We start from the raw sequence: 23,542 nt of genomic DNA on the forward strand, positions 1-23,542 counted from the left end.
TATATATATATATATATATATATATATATATATATATATATATATATATATATACCGTGTATGTATATATATATATATATATATCTATATATATATATATATATATATATATATATATCTATATATATCTATATCATAATCAGCCTTGTCTGGTCCCTGTGGTCTGCCCACCAGTGTATATATGTGATCCTGTCCTGCATATGTGGGACGTATAAACCGAGGACGAACTGCGAATGTGCTTCCCGTGCTCCTGCAGCCCCGGTGTCTGGGCACTGTAGTGTAGTCTGGGATCCTGGCTGATCTTGGCAATGCATGAGAGGGAGGAGGAGAGGAGGGTTTGCAGAGGACCACACTCACAAAGGCATTTTCTCCATTCTGCAGCAAAGTGAGCTGCAGTCCTTCTGGGGGACTTCTCCAGAGCTCGGGAGCGATGTGCCTTACCAGGTAAATCATGTAGGGGATGATCCTAGCTCTTATTGCTCCAGTCTTAGGAATAGTGTAGGCTAGGACTGCATGCATGTGGTAGGAGAGAAGCTTTGGGGGGCAGTGTCCTTTATTCTGTGTCCTAGAAGAGAGGGCTGCGGTGATACCGGCGCAGGGCTGCAGATGCTGAGCGTGGGGCTCCTAGCTGTCACTGGGGGAATGCAGACCGCATGCTAAAATGAACTGGCAGTGCACTAGTCTTATATCGTCTGCACCCTTACATCTGCAGCAAATTGTCACGTCCATGAAGCATGGCTCTCGGTGCATGTAGAGGACGGGTTAGATTGGGTTTCTGGGGCTTAGAAAGTGTAAAGGATGCAGAGATGGGCTGGATACTGTACAAACGCTGTCATTCTCTCCTCTCAGCTGCTCTGATGTCTTGCGTGGAAGCGTAATGATGGAGTGGGATTGCCTCGGATAGAGGACAGAGAACCCACATGACCCCAGCTTCCTGATGACTGCACCTTTTTGTCCCCAGCTTCTCTCCCGAGCTTTTCCTCCTCTCTTTGTAACATGGCAGAGAATTGGCACAGCTCCGTTTTTCACTGAAGTTAGTCCTCGTCGCAGGCGCCGCCCGGCAGGAGTCATAGCCGGAGACACGGTGGGTTTTGCTGAAGGACGGCAGAGACTCAGGCATGATGCTGATATCTTTGGAGATCTAAAAATGAACTCTTCCTTTGAAGGAACTAACAGCAGCACCGGCGGCGGCAGTGGCGGTCCATTTTGCCTTTTGGGCGTGGGATCTCATGAATCTATTCCGGTTTGCCTCCTGGAAGTGGGGATTATCATCTTTCTGACTGTCCTCATCATCTCTGGCAATTTGATAGTCATCTTCGTCTTTCATTGTGCTCCCCTGCTGAACCATCACACCACCAGTTACTTCATTCAGACCATGGCCTACGCGGACCTGTTGGTCGGCGTCAGCTGCTTAGTGCCGTCCTTCACTTTGCTGCATCGCACAGACCTGCTCCCCGAACAGATCGTATGTAAAATGTTCGGTTACGTGGTGTCCGTCCTGAAGAGCGTCTCCATGACCTCGCTGGCTTGCATCAGCATCGACCGCTACATCGCCATAACCAAACCGCTCACCTACAACACGTTGGTCACCGCGTGCCGTCTACGCTTTTGCATCCTCTTGCTCTGGATCTACTCTTGTGCTATTTTCCTGCCGTCATTTTTAGGATGGGGGAAACCCGGGTATCACGGAGACGTATTTCAGACCTGTGCGTACTCGTGGCACACCAATCCATATTTCACTTCTTTTATCGTGGTGATGCTCTACGCCCCAGCGGCTACGACTGTTTGTTTCACGTACTTCAATATATTCCGCATTTGCCAACAACACACCAAGGAGATAAATGAAAGGCGCGTGCGTTTCAGCACCAGCGACGCCGAACCTTCTCAAGGACAGCCTAGTCCCGAGAAGCGCTACGCCACCGTCCTTTTCCGCATCACCAGCGTCTTCTACATCCTGTGGTTGCCCTACATCATCTACTTCCTCCTGGAGAGCTCTCGGATCTATACCAATCAGACTGCCTCCTTTCTCACCACCTGGCTGGCCATCAGCAACAGCTTCTGCAACTGTGTCATCTACAGCATGTCCAACAGCGTCTTCCAGAAGGGTCTGAAGCGGCTTTCTAGCGCCATCTGTGCGTCTTGTTCCAGGCAAGGAGATGGCCACGATGGCACCGGTGCTGCCCCAAAGAGACCCACGGCTGACTGCAATCCGTAAATGATCGCCTAACTTTCAAAAATGTGTTCTCCAGGAAGGTATCGACCTCCAACAGGAGCATTGGAGCCGCATCAGTGATGCCAGAATATATTTAGTGCTTTAGTCCCATTGTGGACCCAACATATCGCTGCAATAAATGGAGCTCTGCGGCTCTCTCCGTTTTATGACTCGCTCCCACGCAATCACTTAGGATCCATCATGAAGGATTGTGCCAGATTGGGATTTTCTGGCCATAATGTTGGAGCTTCTTTGATGCCTTCGGAGTTGGAGTATGACCTGACACTGGAGCCAAATATTTGGATTTCTGCTGAGGTTGGATCTAGTCGGTAGCGTCAGGTCAGACCCTCGTAACCTCGGTGGACCCCGGGAACTAATTAATCCCGCAGCACCCCGGTCCTAGGAACTCGTCACATGGAGCCTGTCTGTTTCTAATATGTTTTGCTGTTTGATTTTGATACATGCATAGGTAATTTTGTTTCCAGAAATGTAATGCAATATTTTTCTAAGTGGAAGAAGATAATATATTATTGATATTTAAACCGTTGACCACTGGAATTTTTTTCAAGTGTAATTTAAGAATGTTTTGCTTACCGTGTTTGTAATAGTTGTACATTAGGGCGGCCATACCAGATGTTTTCTACCCTTTTAAAGGATCTAGATACCTTTTTGGGGATTTTTTTTTTTAACTTGAATGCGGGCATATTTTGCTAAATTTTAGTTTTGCAGCTAGAATTGTTTAGCTTATTTTGCTTTTAAAGGCTCTCTGTATCCTAGTGCGTTAAAGAGAATCTGTCAGCTGGTTTTTGCTATGTCATCTGAGAGCAGCATGATGTAGGAGCAGAGATCCTGATTCCAGCGATGTATCACTTGCTCTGCATACTGTCATTTTGATACAATCGCCATATTGTCTACTTTAAATCCAGCAGTGCACAGAATGCTGAGCTGTGTGTAACCCCGCCCACACCACTGATTGGCAGGTTCCTGTGGTGGGGGCGTGGTTATACAAAGCAGGACAACTAGGAGGCATGTGCTACCTAGTCCTGTGATAATCTCCTTTTGATAAAACACTGATTTTATTGAAACAGCCCAGTAAGTGATACATTCTTTAACATCATACTGCTCTCAGATTACATAGAAAAAAGTCATCCTTTAACCGCGAATTAATCAGTGAGCCCCATCTAGGAGAAGAAAAAGGAAAGCAGCTGACTGATGGGTTTACTGTTAACTCTTTCTGCAGTCCGCTATGAACTGTGATACATAGAGGCTGTAGAAGCCAAACAGTATCATTTTTAATGAAGCACCATGCCAACAATTAATGCCTTCATAAAGTTAAAACAAAGTGTCCCGATGGCTTCCACATCCTTTAAATTTGTCTGGTACCTGCACTTTTGGAGAGTCTATTTTTGGGCTTAACTTTTTAGTCTGCTAGCAACGAGCGATGACATTGCATCACTGCCTAATATAATTGAAGCTCGACGTCTCCATCATGTCAGGCTTTCTGAGGGACTACGGGGCTAACGTCTCATGGATTATGCAGTATAGCCTTGAATAATCTAGTACTACCTTGTTGTAGCTAGATGCCAGTTATGCTTTACATGGGGCTGATTCTACACTGTGACTTACCAGCGCTCGCTGTGCGACCTCCTGACCATCGCTTGTCGGGGGCAGTAGTGCGGCTCACGCTGGAAGGTCCCAGCCTGGATTCTGTCGTCTTACAGACATTTTGCCTTTTCAAATTCTTCTGGCAGCAAAACTGTTAAAGCTGTGATGTCACTAAATGAATGTATTTAGACTGAAATCTGTATAAAAATTACATAGAAAGTCTCGGAAGTAGTTATTGCATTTTTGTTTTTGTAACTTTGAACATTCAGCTTTTATTACTAGGACTCCACTTTTTCTATGGTTCTTATACTTTCAGGCACATCGCTTTATTAAAAAAAAATTGTCTTTCTCCTAAAACATTACCCCAAGGTGCCGGCCTCTAGGAGTCTCCCTTCTGTCTAACTCTCTGTCCGCTGACTGTTTCCACGAGCAGAGACCCCCAAGATGGTTTACAGAAAGTAGATGGTGGGTGTTTGTCTTGCCTTATGTTCAGCCACATACACTGTAAACAGAGAGGCCGATTTTTAGTTCATACACGCCAGGATTTAGTCATTGACAGAATGCATGCTGGGAAAGAAGGGGTAGGAAGTTCCCACACCTATTGTGCTGGTAGAATAAGAGAAGCTGTCAACAGGTTTTTGCTATGTAATCCGAGAGCATCATGATGTAGGTGCAGAGTCTCTGATTCCAGTGAAGTATCACTTACGAGATTGCTTAATGCAGTTTTGATAGAATCCCAGTTTCCTCTGTTGTAGATGTAGCAATGCTCAGAATGCTGAATGCTGGGCTGTGTATAACCCTGCCCACACCCCTGATTGGCAGCTTCCTGTGTACATTATCAGCAAACTGCCAATCAGAGGTTGGAGGTGGGGTTACACAGATTAGCTGGACTGCCCAGCACGTGTCCCCTAGTCCTGCAGAGATAATCTCTTGCTCATAAAACACCGATTGTATTGAAACTACAGCAAGCTAAGACTTAAGAATTGTGGCTCAATTGCTCTATAAAAGTAAATGATAATTTTAACTATATGGCCCCTATCCATTAAGACTGGCGTTCCTTGCAGCATTCTTACTGAGCAGCGTCCAGTAGTAAGATTCACCCAATTCATTGAGGCGCCTGCCACTCCCTGGATTTGGCGCTTCTTCTCTGTGGCCTGTGCTTTTGTTCGCTTCTTTATAAAGGGTGAATGTTAGGTTAGGGTGATTGGTGACTGCCGCCATCATGACAGCTGTGGGCTGGATCACCGCTGCCGTCCATCGTCTATAAAGAGCACGGCCTGAGATCACTACGTTATAACACAATCCTCTACACGTCACCAATCCAAACTGTAGGAAAGTTGTTACCGCGGGCAGGAAATGTCGTCATGTTGTCCGTAGCCTGAGTCTCCTGCATGTTTTTGCTTCTTCTTTGTTCAGTTATTTATTTTCTGTTATAGTTTTTGGACGTGATGCAATATATCTCATTTCCCCCCGAATGTCTGGGATTCTCTGTGCGCTCTGGAACTAAATATGCTGGAATGTTTGACAAAAAAAATGGCGCTCGCCATGGAGCCCGTGAACCCAGTGTATTTTTGTTTTACATGAATCTTTTAAGAGTTTTATGATTATGGGGAAGCTTCTTCGGCAAGTGTTAGATTAGTGTTTATCCGGTTTGCTGTGTCCAGAGCTTTTTACTGTTCTACTTCTGATTATATTGTTGCATAGTTTGTTCCTGTTCACGTTACATTTTTTTGTTAACGCGTAGGAAGAGAAAGGTATCAACATCCACGAGAAACATATTTCTAAGACTTCCCATCTCCAAGATCCAATCCCAATATGTAGTAGGTGTAATAATTTAATAATATTAGTAAATACCTCCAATTAGAAATGTAGCATAGTTCTTCTGATTTGCCATGTCACTTACCCCATGTGCAGGCATTGCAGTAGCTTAGGTATCTATGGTTACGTCCACTCATATAGTGACAGTTAGTTGCTAGTGGTTGTAACCTTAGATACCTAAGCTACTGCAATGCCCTGCACATGGAGTAAACGACATGGCGAATCAGGAGAACTATACTACATTTCTAATTGGAGGTATTTGCTAATACTAAAATTATACCTACTATATATTGGGATAGGATCTTGCAGATGGGAATATCCATTTTAAATCCTATAGCTACTGTATGTTTCTTGTGGATGTTGATAACTTTCTCTTCCTACGCGCTATGAACATCCCCGAGAAACATAGCAATAGGACTTGAATGGTGTATTCCCATCTCCAAGATCCTATTCCAATGTGTAGTAGATGTAACATTAATAATATTATTAAATTCCTCCAATTAGAAATGTAGAATAGTTCTTCTGATAACTAATGTTGCTTACCCCATGTGCAGGGCATTGCAGTAGCGTAGGTATCTATGGTTACAACCACTCTAGTGACAGTTGCTAGTGGTCACAACCTTAGATACCTAAGCTACTGCAATGCCCTGCACATGGGGTAAGTGACATGTCGAATCAGGAGAACTATACTACATTTCTAGTTGTAGGTATTTGCTAATATTATTATTATACCTACAACATATAGGGATAGGATCTTGGAAATGGGAATATCCATTTAAATGCCTAAACATCCATGAGAAATATAGCTATAGGACTTTAAAGGGATATTACCATCCTATCCCAATATATTGTAGGTATAATAATAATATTAGTAAATGCCTCCAATTAGAAATGTATAGTTCTTCTGATTTGCTGTCACTTACCCCATGTGCAGGGCATTGCAGTAGCTTCGGTATCCAAGGTTATGACCACTAGCAACTAGCTGTCACTGAGTGGTTGTAACCATGGATACCTAAGCTACTGCAATGCCCTAGATATGGGGAAAGTGACATAGCTAATCAGGAGAACTATACTACATTTCTAACTGGTGATGTTTACTAATATTATTATACCTACTACATATTGGGATAGGATCTTGGAGTTGGGAATACCTCTTAGTTAGACAGAAGCCCCAAAAGCATTAGAACAGGTGTAGGAAACCTGTGAAGTCCAGTAAAAATACATGTACGCTAAACAAGAACGCTTGTCTTTAACCTGGAAGCCTAAGGTTCTGTTCACATACTGCATTTTTTATGCATTTTACAGTACTAGGAAAAGCTCGGAGACTTCAGAAATCTCCTTCCCCTTTTTTTTGTTTTCAGTGTTCTGGAATCTGCAGCATGGCAATTCTTTTAGCGTTTGTGCAGCAATTGTCTTTTCACCCATAGAAAGCAATGCAAAGTGCAAAACCCCACTTTGTAAGCAGCTTCTGTACTGCAGAGAGGGCAGACTTTGCAAAAACGCCACATGTGAACATAGCTGTAGGGTGTGCGCTCACTCGTTCAGTATTTGCTGCAGCAGACACCTGAGTTTTGGCAGGAAGAAGCTCCGCACATTTCAGTGCCCCCTATTCAGTGTTATAGGTTCAAAATGCTGACGTTCTTTTTCCCCGGCATCATTGAGCACTCAGATTGAATAACTGTGATGGCCAGTATGGGGTTAAACTCGGCTGACTGTGAAATCCTTGTTTGCCGGATGATTGTCCCGTCAGTGGTTTTTCAGCCATTAATCTGCGTGTCTGTGTGTGCCCACCTTCAGCTTTTGATAGGAAAGAGCTTTCGGTGGTCCTACCCAGGATATCCTGGCAGATGCCACCCTGGATCTCTTGCACGTGCTGTGGAGCGGTATAGAGAGGTGTAAGGTGACCTTGCTGTTATACGCTCAGGGGCACTGGCTGAAGGGTCTGGCGCTGACCACTGATCGCCTCCGGGCTGAGGGTCTGTGCACAGGTTACAGGACCCTGAAGGATGTCCGACTACCAGCAATGTGAACGAGGGTCCTGGATTCAGTGTTATTCAACAGTCCGTCCTGCGCAGATCGTCTCCTCACTGTCGGCTTTTTATCTCGGCCTCCCCATGGATGACGTACCCTGTATGGTGCCCGGGAGCAGAGCCATGCTGGAGGCTCCTGTACTGCTAGGATCAGGGGAGGGAGTCTGTTACAGGGATGCGCCTGTGGCTGCCGACATAGGAGGTGACTGGGTACCATGGGTGGCATACTAAAGGGAGAGGGGACCGTGGCTAACATACTAAGGGAGAGGGGACCCTGGCTGACATACTGGGAGAGGGGGACTGTGGCTGCCGACATAGGGGGGTGACTGGGGACTATGGGTGGCATACTAAAGGGAGAGGGGACCGTGGCTGGCATACTGGGAGAGTAGGGACCGTGGCTGGCATACTGAGAGAGTGGGGACCGTGGTTGGCATACTAAGGGAGAGTGGGGACTTACTGGGGAAGGGGGACCGTGGCTGGTGTACTGGGAGAGTGGGGACCGTGTCTGGTATACTTGGAGAGTGGGGACCGTGTCTGGCATACTAAGGGAGAAGGGGGATTGTGGCTGCCGACATAGGCTACGTTCACATTTGCGTTGTTGGGCGTTGCGTCGGCGACGCAACGCACAACGCATGCAAAACGCATGCACAACGCATTGTTTTGTGACGCATGCGTCCATTTTTGGCATGATTTTTGGCGCAAAAAAGCTGCATCATGCAGCGTCCTCTGCGCCCTGACGCTTGCGCCAAAAATGACGCATGCGTCATAAAACGCAAGACAACGCATGTCCATGCGCCCCCATGTTAAATATAGGGGCGCATGACGCATGCGTAGCTATGCGTCGCTGAACCTGCGCTCGACGCAACGCAAATGTGAACGTAGCCATAGGGGGGTGACTGGGGACCATGGGTGGCATACTAAGGGAGAGGGGACCGTGGCTGGCATACTGGAAGAGTGGGGACTGTGGCTGGCATACTAAGGGAGAGTGGGGACCGTGGCTGGCTTACTGGGGAAGGGGGACCGTGGCTGGCATCCTGGGAGAGTGGGGACCATGGCTGGTATACTGGGAGAGTGGGGACCGTGGCTGGCATACTGGGAGAGGGGGACCGTGTCTGGCATACTGAGAGACTGGGGACCGTGGCTGGCATACTGGGAGACTGGGGACCGTGGCTGGCATACTAAGGGAGAGGGGGACTGTGGCTGCCGACATAGGGGGGTGACTGGGGGACCATAGCTGGCATACTAAAGGAGAGGGGACCCTGACCGGCATACTGGGGACCGTGACTGGCATACTAAGGGAGAGGGGACCCTGGCTGACATACTGGGAGAGGGGAACTGTGGCTGCTGACATAGGGGGGGGGGGGGTGACTGGGGACCATGGGTGGCATACTGGGGGACTGGAGACCGTGGCTGGCATACTAAGGGAGAGGGGACCCTGACTGGCATACTGGGAGAGTGGGGACCCTGACTGGCATACTGGGAGAGTGGGGACCCTGACTGGCATACTGGGAGAGTGGGGACCGTGGCTGGCATACTGGGAGAGTGGGGACTGTGGCTGGCATACTGGGAGAGTGGGGACTGTGGCTGGCATACTGGGGAAGGCGGGACCGTGGCTGGCATACTGGGAGAGATCGGACCGTGGCTGGCATACTGGGGAAGGCGGGATCGTGGCTGGCATACTGAGGGAGAGGGGCACCGTGGCTGGCATACTGGGGAAGGGGGGACCGTGGCTGGCATACTGGGAGAGTGGGGACCGTGGCCGGCATACTGGGGAAGGGGGGACCGTGATGTGCCAGTGCAGTTGCCGCACGGCTTTAGAACTATTCACCTGCAGATTTACCCGTTATCCTCAGGTTATTAGTGTTTTTATGTGACCGGTTCCTTTTAACTTGAACATAAAGGAAACCTTGTTTTTTACCCGTAAATACTGTGCCCCTTGATATGAGGACGGTTCCCGGGGTTCTTAGTGATACGTTCCCCAGCTACATCTGCCGCCCGTTATCACAGACCCCCCCATATCTCTCTGCCAGCCCTTGGAGATCTCTGCTGCGGTCCGTGGTAGCTCATCCCTCCGTGGTTTCCATCAATTCGGCCAGTGTCAGTATGTGGCCTGGTGACTCCGCAGATTATATGGTGCTGCCGCTTCGCAGCGCTGTTGTACCCCAGAATGCTAAGTATTCTTGTATCTCATTAACATACCAAAATGCAGCGAGAAATAACGCCGACCACACGCATTTCATCTGATTTTTTTTTTCTCTGCACGATGTTATATTATTGCCAAAGAACACTAAGGAAACTCGCCGGTGGGGCAACATCAGCCTTAAAAGGGAAGAAAATTCTGAGGAAGCGGATTTCACAGGGGACCGATATTTATAGAAGCGAACGATAATAGCACTGTATGGATAAGAGGCTCCAGGCCGCGCTCCACACCGGGGTCCGAGACCTGCATGCAGTGCAGCCATTTCTATAGGAATGCCCAACAGTCACAAGTTCATTGTCCTTTGCTGAAAAATGGAGATTGGGGACGGACAAATCCGCATACAAAACCCGGAAGAGGACCTGGCCATAAACAAAGCGCCCCGCTCGTGTTGGAGACTGTGCTATGTTTATCCTGGGCCAGACTACTAAATATACTCATTGCATGGACTCGGGCTGCGATTAGCAGGGTCACTAATTGTATCACCACTAAGTAATGTGCGCTTCATCTGCCGCCATAATGTATGAGCCTTACTGATTAATAATGGAGGAGATGTCTTCACAGCACAACGCCGCTCATTAGGCTCTTCCGGGGGCTACGTTTGCCTAAATTATATTTTAATGTCATAGACTTGGTTTAAGAACATCGACGAGACAGCGTTAAATCGCGTATATGTACATCAGCGCTGGGGTCTGCAGGGGGCTTACATAGCTGCCGTCTGTGACGGACAATTGTTGGCCATATTAAGGTCACTTGTGGCAACCGATGGGTTATCATGGCAGCTAGGGGCCCACTGAAGACCCCCTGTCACTGCCATCGCCGTCCTCCTGTGAGGGTCATCCACAAGCTGACCTTCAGAGGAGTCCCCAGTTTTCAGAAAATACTGTAGTATTGGAATAGAAGCACTTAAACAATCCCCCTAAAAGGACTAAAAAAGTGAAATAAAATTTAAAAAAATATATACCGTATATAAATAATATAATAATTAAATATAATGTAAAAGTTAAAAAATATATATATTAAAATTTGATTCTCTCCTTTTGTTTCGCCCAATTTAAATTAAAGAAATTAAAAAAACAAAACATATTTGCTACTGCCACATGCACATAGTCCATCCAATCAAAATGCCAAAATTGTAGTTTTTCAATAACATGCAATAAAAAATGGCCTACCTACTCTTAATATGTGAGGACACACAAGGCTGCATCAACGGGGAAAAATAACAATGTTACTGGTCTTGGCAAACGGTGACACACACCAATTTTTATTTCATTTTTTTTTTTTTTTTTTTTAAACAAACTTCTATGATTTTTTTCATCTCTTTAAATAATAATAATAAAAAATAGTCTGTAATTCACACTGAGTACTTGGGCCATTTTAGATTTGCTGTTCTATACTGATGAGTTTTCAGCAGGCTCATTACCATCAGAGGCAGGATCACAACGACATGTAACAGCTCTACACAGCTGATAACACAGGATCCACCATTTACAATAGTTGGTGGCACTGCTTCTCTCCCCTTCCTTCAGAATAATCTGTATTTAACCCCTTAATAGCTAATGACGTACATTTTCATCATAGGTTGCGTACAGAGCGGACTCCGGAGCTGAGCCTCTGCGTTATGCCTGGCAGACGCCGGGTGCATTATACAGCCAGCATCTCTTTTCAGTTGCTGCTTTTCAACCTTTTAACTGCTGCTGTCTATTACTAGAAAGTGACATTTAAATGGCTTCTTTGTAAACACAGGGAGACGATGGCTTACTATGGCAGCCGTGGGCTTGCTGCAGGCCTCCATGGATTAAAAAAAAAAAAATTCTCTTCCCTCAAAAATCACTTTGAGGTGCCGGACACTATTTCTCATTTCTGTCTAACGTGCTGATCACTCCCTGTTGTCAAGAGTAATCCGTCAAGCAGCAGAGACTTGGATTGCAGGAATTGAATGTGGCGCTTGTTCTCGCTGCTTCTGCAGTTCAAGGAAGGTAGGCAAAAAAGGTACATGTTGGGTAGCAAAGGAAAGGTTGTCCCAATACTTATAGTGCTGGCAGAATGTTTGAGTAGTGATGAGCCACTGAGAAAGAAGGAAAGGCAAGTTACAGAACAGGTGAATCGGGACAGTTCAAGGACACATGAAACTGTTCTGTGCACCAAAAACATATGACCTTTTGTGGGGCGAGAGCAGTAAAGACCATGCGTACAAAATCTTCTGTAAATCTGCAGCTTGGAATATCAGTAGAATGGGGACTTTGTATGATCATCAGTCCTATAGGGAATGAATGGAGTGGCGGTTGAGCACTGTCATTTAATTCTCCGTAAAATTGTCCCTTTTGGCCTATTGTGAGGGTCCCAGTGGTTAGACCCCCAATAGTAAGTCATCACCTATTAACGCTCTATGTGGTAACTTATTTTAACCCCACAATATCGCATTGGTGGAGGTCCTACACCTGCACCCCAACCGATCAGCTGTTTTCAGTCCTGCCAGATAAACATACTCAATGGTGCTGCACAGCTTTGTAGTCGCCGTCCAGGGAGCATCATCCGATTCACATCAATAGGAGCTGAGCTGCAGGACACCAGTGGATGGAGTTCTGCTGTTTGACTCCCTTTATCTTTGACATCTGGTCACCACGGGAGCTGAAAACGGCTGATCAGAGAGTGGTGATCTATTCTAAGGCTAGTCTTCTGCACTCTCCTGAAAGTTGGCAGCAAGGTGCACACAATCCCATTTCCCCCAGAACAGCAGATTTGTCATTATCAGGCTTCTTGTGCCTTCATTTATTGGGCAAAACCCTGTAAAGTCTGCAAACAGATCGTTTGTCAACAACATGGACACAAGACGCCACATGCGGGAATTCAGGCAAGCTTTTTTTCTTTTTCTTTTTTTTTACTCCTTCATGTCTGTCTTCATACTAACTCCTCTTCTGGTTGTTCTAGTCACACGTCCGACTATACGAGAGTCTGCAAGTGTCTACCCCCCGTGGCAGGGCTGGCGTTATGGGCAGGGAGACCAGGAGAGAAGTATACTCTGAGGGAAGCTGCAGTATGCTCTGGGGGGGGGGGGAAGTGGGCTGCAGTATACTCTGAGGGGCGGCTGCAGTATACTCTGAGGGGCGGCTGCAGTATACTCTAAGGGGAGGCTGCAGTATACTCTAAGGGGCGGCTGCAGTATACTCTGGGGGGGCGGCTGCAGTATACTCTGGGGGGGCGGCTGCAGTATACTCTGGGGGGGCGGCTGCAGTATACTCTGGGGGGCGGCTGCAGTATACTCTGGGGGGCGGCTGCAGTATACTCTGAGGGGCGGCTGCAGTATACTGAGGGGGCTGCAGGATGCTCTGGGGGGGCTGCAGTATGCTCTGGGGGGCGGCTGCAGTATACCCTTTGGGGCGGCTGCAGTATACTCTGAGGGGGGCTGCAGTATACTCGGGCGGGGGCGGCTGCAGTATACTCTGAGGGGGGCTGCAGTATACTCTGGGGGGCGGCTGCAGTATACTCTGAGGGGGCTGCAGTATGCTCTGGGGGGCGGCTGCAGTATACCCTGGGGGGCGGCTGCAGTATGCTCTGGGGGGCGGCATCAGTATACCCTGGGGGGCGGCTGCAGTATACCCTGGGGGGCGGCTGCAGTATACTCTGGGGGGCGGCTGCAGTATACTCTGGGGGGCGGCTGCAGTATACTCTGGGGGGCGGCTGCAGTATACTCTGGGGGGCGGCTGCAGTATACCCTTTGGGGCGGCTGCAGTATACCCTGGGGGGCGGCTGCAGTATACCCTGGGGGGCGGCTGCAGTATACTCTGGGGGGCGGCTGCAGTATACCCTGGGGGGCGGCTGCAGTATACCCTGGGGGGCGGCTGCAGTATACTCTGGGGGGCGGCTGCAGTATACTCTGGGGGGCGGCTGCAGTATACTCTGGGGGGCGGCTGCAGTATACTCTGGGGGGCGGCTGCAGTATACTCTGGGGGGCGGCTGCAGTATACCCTTTGGGGCGGCTGCAGTATACCCTTTGGGGCGGCTGCAGTATACTCTGGGGGGCGGCTGCAGTATACTCTGGGGGGCGGCTGCAGTATACTCTGGGGGGGCGGCTGCAGTATACTCTGGGGGGCGGCTGCAGTATACTCTGGGGGGCGGCTGCAGTATACTCTGAGGGGCGGCTGCAGTATACTCTGAGGGGCGGCTGCAGTATACTGAGGGGGCTGCAGGATGCTCTGGGGGGGGCTGCAGTATGCTCTGGGGGGCGGCTGCAGTATACCCTTTGGGGCGGCTGCAGTATACCCTGGGGGGCGGCTGCAGTATACCCTGGGGGGCGGCTGCAGTATACTCTGGGGGGCGGCTGCAGTATACTCTGGGGGGCGGCTGCAGTATACTCTGAGGGGCGGCTGCAGTATACTCTGAGGGGCGGCTGCAGTATACTGAGGGGGGCTGCAGGATGCTCTGGGGGGGGCTGCAGTATACCCTTTGGGGCGGCTGCAGTATACTGAGGGGGCTGCAGTATGCTCTGGGGGCGGCTGCAGTATACTCTGGGGGGCGGCTGCAGTATACTCTGGGGGGCGGCTGCAGTATACTCTGGGGGGCGGCTGCAGTATACTCTGAGGGGCGGCATCAGTATACTCTGAGGGGCGGCTGCAGTATACTGAGGGGGCTGCAGGATGCTCTGGGGGGGGCTGCAGTATACCCTTTGGGGCGGCTGCAGTATACTGAGGGGGCTGCAGTATACTCGGGCGGGGGCGGCTGCAGTATACTCTGAGGGGGGCTGCAGTATACTCTGGGGGGCGGCTGCAGTATACTCTGAGGGGGCTGCAGTATGCTCTGGGGGGCGGCTGCAGTATGCTCTGGGGGGCGGCTGCAGTATACTCTGGGGGGCGGCTGCAGTATACCCTGGGGGGCGGCTGCAGTATACCCTGGGGGGCGGCTGCAGTATACTCTGGGGGGCGGCTGCAGTATACTCTGGGGGGCGGCTGCAGTATACTCTGGGGGGCGGCTGCAGTATACTCTGGGGGGCGGCTGCAGTATACTCTGAGGGGCGGCTGCAGTATACTCTGAGGGGCGGCTGCAGTATACTGAGGGGGCTGCAGGATGCTCTGGGGGGGGCTGCAGTATGCTCTGGGGGGCGGCTGCAGTATACCCTTTGGGGCGGCTGCAGTATACTGAGGGGGCTGCAGTATACTCGGGCGGGGGCGGCTGCAGTATACTCTGAGGGGGGCTGCAGTATACTCTGGGGGGCGGCTGCAGTATACTCTGAGGGGGCTGCAGTATGCTCTGGGGGGCGGCTGCAGTATACCCTGGGGGGCGGCTGCAGTATGCTCTGGGGGGGCGGCTGCAGTATACCCTGGGGGGCTGCTGCAGTATACCCTGGGGGGCGGCTGCAGTATACCCTGGGGGGCGGCTGCAGTATACTCTGGGGGGCGGCTGCAGTATACTCTGGGGGGCGGCTGCAGTATACTCTGAGGGGCGGCTGCAGTATACTGAGGGGGCTGCAGGATGCTCTGGGGGGGGCTGCAGTATGCTCTGGGGGGCGGCTGCAGTATACCCTTTGGGGCGGCTGCAGTATACTGAGGGGGCTGCAGTATACTCGGGCGGGGGCGGCTGCAGTATACTCTGAGGGGGGCTGCAGTATACTCTGGGGGGCGGCTGCAGTATACTCTGAGGGGGCTGCAGTATGCTCTGGGGGGCGGCTGCAGTATACTCTGGGGGGCGGCTGCAGTATACCCTGGGGGGTGGCTGCAGTATACTCTGGGGGCTGCAGTATACTCGGGCGGGGGGGCTGCAGTATACTCGTGAGGGGGGCTGCAGTATACTCGTGAGGGGGGCTGCAGTATACTCTGAGGGGGGCTGCAGTATTGCATTATACTGTATTGAGGACTATCATCATTGTTCCTCAGCCGCTGTAAAGAAACTTGGGAACAAGCTTTGAAAGACTTCAATATTGTCGATCACACTTGTTTAACGGCCTGAGATCAGCACATAAATACAACCGAAATGCTTCTGTGTGACGGTGCAATATGTGAGCATTTGGGGCCCCACTTTACACTTTTGCCCAGGGCCCCACTGTCTATAACTGGCCCTGCCCGCTGGGCCTGACTGTGAATATGACGCTGGTTTTGGACTTTCACAGACCCCACGGTCTTGAGACATGTTGGAGGTTGCCGTACCATGGCTCACCCCTCGGAGGGGTCAGGCTGCTCACACACTGTGGTTGACGGGGATAGTGCACGAGTCAGTAGATATTGATGCTACTGAAAGTCTGTGTGTGTCCTGTGACGTGAGCCGTATGGAGACCCTTCTGATGTTTGTTTTGAGGGTCCGCAGTTCTTCTAAATTAAACCTTTTTTTTTTTTTTCTTCTCTGGGAATATGCGCCTGTGGTAGCGCGCTGACTTCACATGGCTCCGGCAGGGTCTGTTTATTGCTCTCCCCGATCTTCCTGCCATTCTGCGGTCACACAGGGTGTGGGCTTACAGGGGTTTCCTACAGTTCCCACTGCCCTTCAAGCTTGAGAAACTGCCAGTTCTCACAGAAAGGTATAAAAATAAGTGGAGGTTCGCCCATGGCTATGGCACAGCCCTCCGTGCCGGCCAGGCTCACAAAAACACGCTCTTTGTCTGTCATTTGTGTGTCGTTATCGCTTCCTCAAGATGGAGGAGACAGAAGCACATGTGAGACGTCTGGCTGGTGACGCTGCGCGGGCACGTAAGGTGACCGGAACCATGACTTCATGGCTGATCTGCCGCGGCCTGTGCGTACGACGAGTCCATACAGCCCAACTTCTGACCATGAGGGCAGCTGTTTAAATCAGTTTTTATTCGTTTCCGCAACGCGGTGAATTCCAACATTTTTATCTCCGGGAAATGGTAATATGATGTTTCCCACATTTATCGGAAGAGTGGAATTGAGCATAGAAATTACTTTAAAGACTTTTGTAGATATATTTTTTTTCTTTTTTTGAAAAATTGTCACCACTGTTACATGTCCTGAAAGGGTATTCACCCAGCTTTCCTAGGTCTCTGAATGGCAATTCTGCCTAGTTCTGCAGCGCACTATATCCGGTGGATGCGGACAGACCGATCTGTGTCAGGTGTGAAAGGAAACTCATGGTTCGGAGCTCCAGAACAGAAAAATAAAGCTCTCACCCCAGTAAAAGAATGTTCTCATACTCGTCAACACAGAATTTAGATGGCATGTCCAAACACTGATGTGTGTATGTATGTATGTATGTATGTATGTATGTATGTATATGTGTATATATATATATATATATAATGTGTGTGTGTATGTGTGTATATATATATATATATATATATATATATATATATATATATATGTGTGTGTGTATGTGTATATATATATATATATATATATATATATATATATATATATATATATATATATATATATATATAATATATTTTATTTGATCTCCGAATGTTGTGAATACTAAATAAGCCCCCCCACCCTCCGTGTCTGCTGGTACGGTGCTGTTTGGGTTTGCTGCCTTGCTTCACACGAGTGTGTGACCCCTGCAGTCAGTCACCGTGTGGTCAGTGATTGCCTGCAGTGGTCACATGTCCCCCCGGGCTGAAAAGGATGTACTGGTAGGTGCGTTGGAAGAGGAATAGCTGGAGATTGAGAAGGTGAGTATTCTTTATTTCATTGGTTTTTTAGCATTCTGAGATTTTCTTATCCAGTTTTCTCTGTCTGGACGACCCTTTTAAAGGGGTTGTTGTGACGCAGAAGAAAAGTCAGCAAATTACTTGAACTGCCGTATTGTGACAGTAAGCAGAGTCACGATTCCCCTGGATTCCCAGCACGATAGTCACCTACCGACTAGACTTCTGCACTCCTTTCAATTCTCTGCGGTTGGGAGAAGCTGGGTGAGACTAGTCAGCATGTGACCTCAGTTGTGCACATGTGGGTACGTGACTCCCTCTTGCATTCGGAATTGTGGCCATGCGTGCATTTGACATCGGCATGTAATGTGACTGCAGACTTTTCTTCTGAGACAGGACAACCCCTTTAATAAATTAGTGTCCTTATATGGTTTCCTAGTGTGTCCTTGAGCCCATGTGACTTTCATACTCCCTCTGGGAGAGTAATCTTTGCTGGCGCATCGTCCCACCAGAAATGCTTGATTTCAGGTCAATGTTCTACCTCTGCTGCTACTTCCCAACTGAATAAAGGGGTCTCCTAAATCTACAGCCTGGCTCTATCACCGCATGCATTGCTGTTTTTAGACCACAAAACTGGCGATGCTCACCGCTAAAGTGTGGCTTCCTTTATAAACAAGCTATAGCACGTTGCCACAACACACTGCGATGGCGTCACAATGCTGTCAAACACGTTACACCGCTATGTTCTTTCAACAGGAAAATTATTACTGCATTCAGTGCTAATTACTCATGTCAACAAGGACACAATAAATAAAAGAGTCTACTGTCTGAGCCAACAATGGGGACATGAACGTGAAACCAAAGGCTGGCCAGTGCCGCGCACACAAGTATTCCTCTAAAGTCCCCATGCACATGCATGTTATGCTTGGCTAGTGTGAATGTGTTCTTAAAGGGAATCTACCACGGGGTTTTTGCTATCCCATCTGAAAGCTGCATAATGTAGGGAGAGAGACCCTGATTCCAGAGATGTGTCACTCACTGGGCTGCTTACTGTCATTTTGATAAAATCCCACTGATTGGTAGCTTTTTGCCTGTGCACAGAAAGCAGCCAATCAGTGATGTGGGCAGGGTTATACAGGGCTCATGAATATAGAGGACTGCATGGCAGCAGATTTACTAGTCATCAATCTCCCGCTGATAAAACATTAAGTTTTTTAAAAACTACAGCCAACAGCCTAGTAAGTTACACATCGCTGGAATCAGGGTCTCTGTTTCTACTTTATTTTATGGCAAAAATCTGCTGACAAATTGCCTTTAATGGGGAAAGGGGAGTAAGATGCTGCCACTCACTTCCCAAAGCGGCTCAACTCTGCCTTTGATGCAGGCTCGCACGCTGAGCCCGCATTTTCTCCCACAACAAAAAAATGATTAAAAACACAAGTTCAAATCACCCCTCATTTTCCCCATTAAAAATAAAACCCTTCACAATAAATAAAAAAATAAACATTTGGTTTTACTGTGTTAAAAAAAAAAAAAAAGCCTGAACTATCAAAATATAAAATAAATTACCGTAATCTGATTGGTAAACTGCCACTAACACACCAGAATGATGGTTTCTTGGCCCCCACAATATTTGACTAAAATGCAATAAGAGACGATCAAAACATCTACCCCAAATGGTAGCGGTAAAAATATCAGCTCAGAGTGCAAAAAAAATAAACCACCAGCGAGCCCCAGATTTTACCATATAGTGAATATGGTAACTTAAAAAAACCACAAAATATGAAATTGCACTTTTTTTTTTTTTTGTTTTGCAATTTCAACACACTTGGATTTTTTTTCCCCGCTTTCCAGTGCATCCTGTGCTGAAATGAACGGCGTCATTAAAAAATACAACTTGTCCCACAAAACAAAACAAGCCCTCATAAGGCTATGGGGAAGGAAAAATTAAAAAAAAAAAAAAAGTTATGGCTCTTGGAAGAAGGGGAGGAAAAATGGAAAATCGCTAGGTTGTGAAGGGGTTAAAGAGGATCTGTAAAGTTTTTTTTTTTGTTTTGATCAGTGCCCTCGGTCCTCTTTAAGTGGTCGGCTTATCCTGCTGAAATCGGAAACAAGTAATTTAATTAACGGACGCCTTACCGTTTGGCTCCTGTCCAAACAATGATATGACGACAGGAGTGTGGAAACCACAGAAAAACCCGACAAAAAAGTCTTAAATAGTACATGAAAAAGTTTATTATTCCATAAAAAAGCACAGTTTAAAATACTACTACAGGACACAATGGAACCAGATGGAAAGCATGTGCATACAGCAAACAAAGTGCAACCGTGCAAAGCCTTGATGTGCAGACCAGAAAACAGATCACATTCAGATCTGTTTATATATTATCAATACAGAAAAGGGAAGATATGCATACAACAAAAGATAAATAATAGATGTATCATAGTATCATCAGGGGGCGAAGGAGCTTGTCTCCGAAACGCGCGTCGGGCTGACGTGCAGACCTAGGTTCCACCTGTGTGCCAGCGCCATCCTTACAAAAGGTAGTATGTATGGTGGTAGTTACCGCCCTTTGGTCTGGTGGATGTGAGGGATGTTTTGTAACTACCTCTTTTGGGAAAATATATATATGCCATAGCTGTCCGGTCATATAACAGGGTGGGGACACCAGTTAACATGTGGGTTAGATCCCGCTCCCTATAGTAGTCACTTTAATATGGGATATTGCAATATAATATGTCTTGATGATGATCTGATAGACATGCTGTTTACAGTGGTTGAACCACGATTTAGTGATGATTCCTACTCCTCCTTGTTCTATGGCTAGGACCCCTGTGTATATAAAATTGATTACAGCAGTACTATGATACATATATTATTTATCTTTTGTTATATGCATATCTTCCCTTTTCTGTATTGATAATATATAAACAGATCTGCACGGTTGCACTTTGTTTGCTGTATGCACATGCTTTCCATCTGGTTCCATTGTGTCCTGTAGTAGTATTTTAAACTGTGCTTTTTTATGGAATAATAAACTTTTTCATGTACTATTTAAGACTTTTTGGTCGTGTTTTTCTGTGGTTTCCACACTCCTGTTGTAGTATTTGGTGACGACTAGTTGATATTAAGTCCCATGAGAAACAACTAATAAATGATGATCAGTCAGAAATAAAACAATGGTATATAACAACATATTTATCCCTATGCTCAAACAATGATATGGTAGCCAAATTTCAATAGTGTGAACAAGCACCAAAAATAAAGGTGTTAATGGTAAAGAAGACCTTTGTACATGTAGGATGCACAGTCCCAGCTTTGGTTTTTGGAGGGCGACACAAGTGTTGATGTTACCCCCCTGCAGGCTGTAGAATAATGGGCTTGGAATCCTTGGTTTTCTCTTCCCAGGAGTCTCCGCAGGACAGCGCCATCACACGTGACATCAACAGAACGTTCCCGGCTCACGACTACTTCAAGGATACCGGGGGAGACGGACAGGACTCGCTTTACAAAATCTGCAAGGTAACCAATCCGAAACCACAAAAAGAAAAAACATCCCGAGCGCCAATACAGAATGTGTCACAAAAAAATGGTGAAAAAACACTAAAAAATTCAATCTCAGATATAAAAAATGCCAGTGTTTTCTGAAGCCTCTTTCTCATGGAATACTCTGCGGGTTCACCTGCCTGAAAACGATGTACCCTTAAAGTTTAAAGTCTTACTCTTCATAGACATTGTTTAAAAGGGTATTCCCATCTCCAAGATCCTATCCCAATATGTAGTAGGTATAATAATATTAATATTAGCAAATACCTCCAATTAGAAATGTAGTATAGTTCTTCTGATTAGCTATGTCACTTACCCCATGTGCAGGGCATTGAGTAGCTCAGGTATCCATAGTTATGACCACTCCTATAGTGACAGGTTGCTGTAACCATGGATACCTAAGCTACTGCAACGCCCTGCACATGGGGTAAGTGACACAGCTAATCAGAAGAACTATAGAACATTTCTAAACGGAGGTCTTTGTTTATATTATTATTATCATTACACCTATTACATATTGGGATAGGGTCCTTGTATCCTGTTATACCCCCCCCCCCCCCCCGCCCCCCGGGATTGAGGCTCCTTCCGATAGGATCTGCAACCTTTCGCCATGTAGCGTCAGACACGCTGGTGCAAATCAGTGTAAATCATACATCGACTATGGCAGCTTGTGGGACATCCGCCATAAACTTGTGATTAATAATCTCTGAAAGAATAAAACAAACCCTTTTGGCTGTGCTTGAAGTTTCCGACTTTGGGAAGTTCTGAGCGTCCGTCTTCTTTTTTTCGTAGGCCTACTCTGTGTATGACGAAGAGATCGGGTACTGCCAGGGCCAGTCGTTCCTCGCCGCAGTCCTCCTGCTACATGTAGGTTGTCAGTAGTCTTCTCGTTAATGATAGGCTGCTGTGTGCCGGTGGTGGTGATGGACGCCCGACCTGTCATGGCCTCCGTGGTCATCTGGAACGTTTCATAGAGACGTGTCTGAGGAATCGCAGCGCTGTTTATGTAGAGGAGATCCGGCAGGAAGATTACATTTTTATATGTTTTATTTTGATTTCTGCTTCTACAGATGCCTGAAGAACAAGCTTTTAGCGTCCTGGTCAAAATCATGTTCGATTATGGACTCCGGGAACTTTTCAAACAGAACTTTGAAGATCTGCACTGCAAGTTCTATCAGCTGGAGCGGCTGATGCAGGCTAGTAGACGCCCCATGTGCAGGGCTACACGGAAGATGTAGGTCCTCGACGGACTGAGCTTATTGTATGCAGCACTTGTACGCTGTAGATCCCCCTTGTGACCACTGCAGCTAATCACTGAGGGCAGTGATTAGCCGGGAAAGTCACATGAATATTGTATTTCACATGGTCGCTACAGGTAGTAAGCAGAGACCACTGGGGGCCACCAGAGTTGTGATGGATTGAAAGGCAAGTATAGATTCCACTAACAGCCGTGGCCAATCTGTGATTGTTAACCTGTGAAATGCTGCTGTCAATCTCTGACCGCAGCATTAACAGTGCATCAGCAGGGGGCGCGTTATTCTATGTGCCCGTGATGTGATCGCCGGTTGCTGATGGGTTACCATTAGTGATGAGCGAATATACGCGTTACTCGAGATTTCTTGAGCACGCTCGCGTGTCCTCCGATTAAAAAAGAAAATACACATGTGGTATCCCTGCATTCAGAAAAATTCTATCAAAATGTAAAAATGATTAACCTGATTTGATAAACACCATAAGCAAAACATATTCAAGAACACCAAAATTGTTTTTTTTGGTTGCTGCAATGCCACAAAAATTGCTGTAACAAGTGATCAAAACATCACATCAATACCAAAGTGGAATCAATAAAAACACGATCAACTGAAAAATGAAAACAAAAAAACCCTTTTTTTTTTTCCACCACTAAAATAATTTAAAAAAAACGGCCCTTTTGGTATCACTGTACTCCTACTGATGAGCAGAATCCTATTACAAGGTCGTTTTTACCACACAATATACACTGTAAAAGCAATTTTCAAAAAACAATATATATATAAACACATACACATACACTAGATGGTGGCCCGATTCTAACGCATCGGGTATTCTAGAATATGTATGTCCACGTAGTATGTTGCCCAGTGACGTAGTATACAGCACAGAGCCACGTAGCATATTGCCCAGCCACGTAGTATATTGCCAAGCTACGTAGTATATTGCCCAGCCACGTAGTATATTGCCCAGCCACGTATGTCACAGGTTAAAAAAATTAAAAATAAACATATACTCACCTTCCGCAGGCGCGTTGTAGTTCTGTCGCCTGTGTGGGGTGCAGGCGGCAGCTTCCGCTCCCAGGGTGTGATGACGTCGCGGTCACGTGAACGTGACGTCACGGTCACGTGAACGTGACGTCACGGCAGGTCCATCTCGCGCAGGCGCGCAGGACTTGTGATGACGTCGCGCTCACATGACCGTGTCGTTATGGCAGGTCCTTCTCCCAGACCATCCTTGCCACCGGAACGTGTCGCTTGCATGGACCGGCCGGAGCATCGCGAGGAGC

At 47.4% G+C, this 23,542-nt stretch overlaps 2 protein-coding genes across 6 annotated transcripts in view; both read left to right on the forward strand.

Annotated features, from left to right (window-relative positions):
- Positions 1 to 23,542, forward strand: part of RABGAP1 (RAB GTPase activating protein 1) — a 238,587-nt gene that overhangs the window by 74,792 nt on the left and 140,253 nt on the right. For all 5 annotated transcript variants that reach the window (XM_077283511.1, XM_077283512.1, XM_077283514.1 and 2 more), the window contains exons 14-16: positions 20,866 to 20,979; positions 21,796 to 21,870; positions 22,074 to 22,199. In XM_077283511.1, coding sequence (XP_077139626.1) covers positions 20,866 to 20,979; positions 21,796 to 21,870; positions 22,074 to 22,199 — 315 coding nt within the window. The remainder of the gene's footprint in view (positions 1 to 20,865; positions 20,980 to 21,795; positions 21,871 to 22,073; positions 22,200 to 23,542) is intronic.
- Positions 259 to 4,014, forward strand: GPR21 (G protein-coupled receptor 21). Its single transcript, XM_077292360.1, has 2 exons — positions 259 to 444; positions 850 to 4,014. The coding sequence occupies exon 2, from the start codon at positions 938 to 940 to the stop codon at positions 2,213 to 2,215; it is 1,278 nt and encodes a 425-aa protein (XP_077148475.1). The 5' UTR covers positions 259 to 444; positions 850 to 937; the 3' UTR covers positions 2,216 to 4,014.

The sequence above is a fragment of the Ranitomeya variabilis genome, chromosome 2 (assembly GCF_051348905.1).
Source record: "Ranitomeya variabilis isolate aRanVar5 chromosome 2, aRanVar5.hap1, whole genome shotgun sequence".
Taxonomy (NCBI): Eukaryota; Metazoa; Chordata; class Amphibia; order Anura; family Dendrobatidae; genus Ranitomeya; species Ranitomeya variabilis.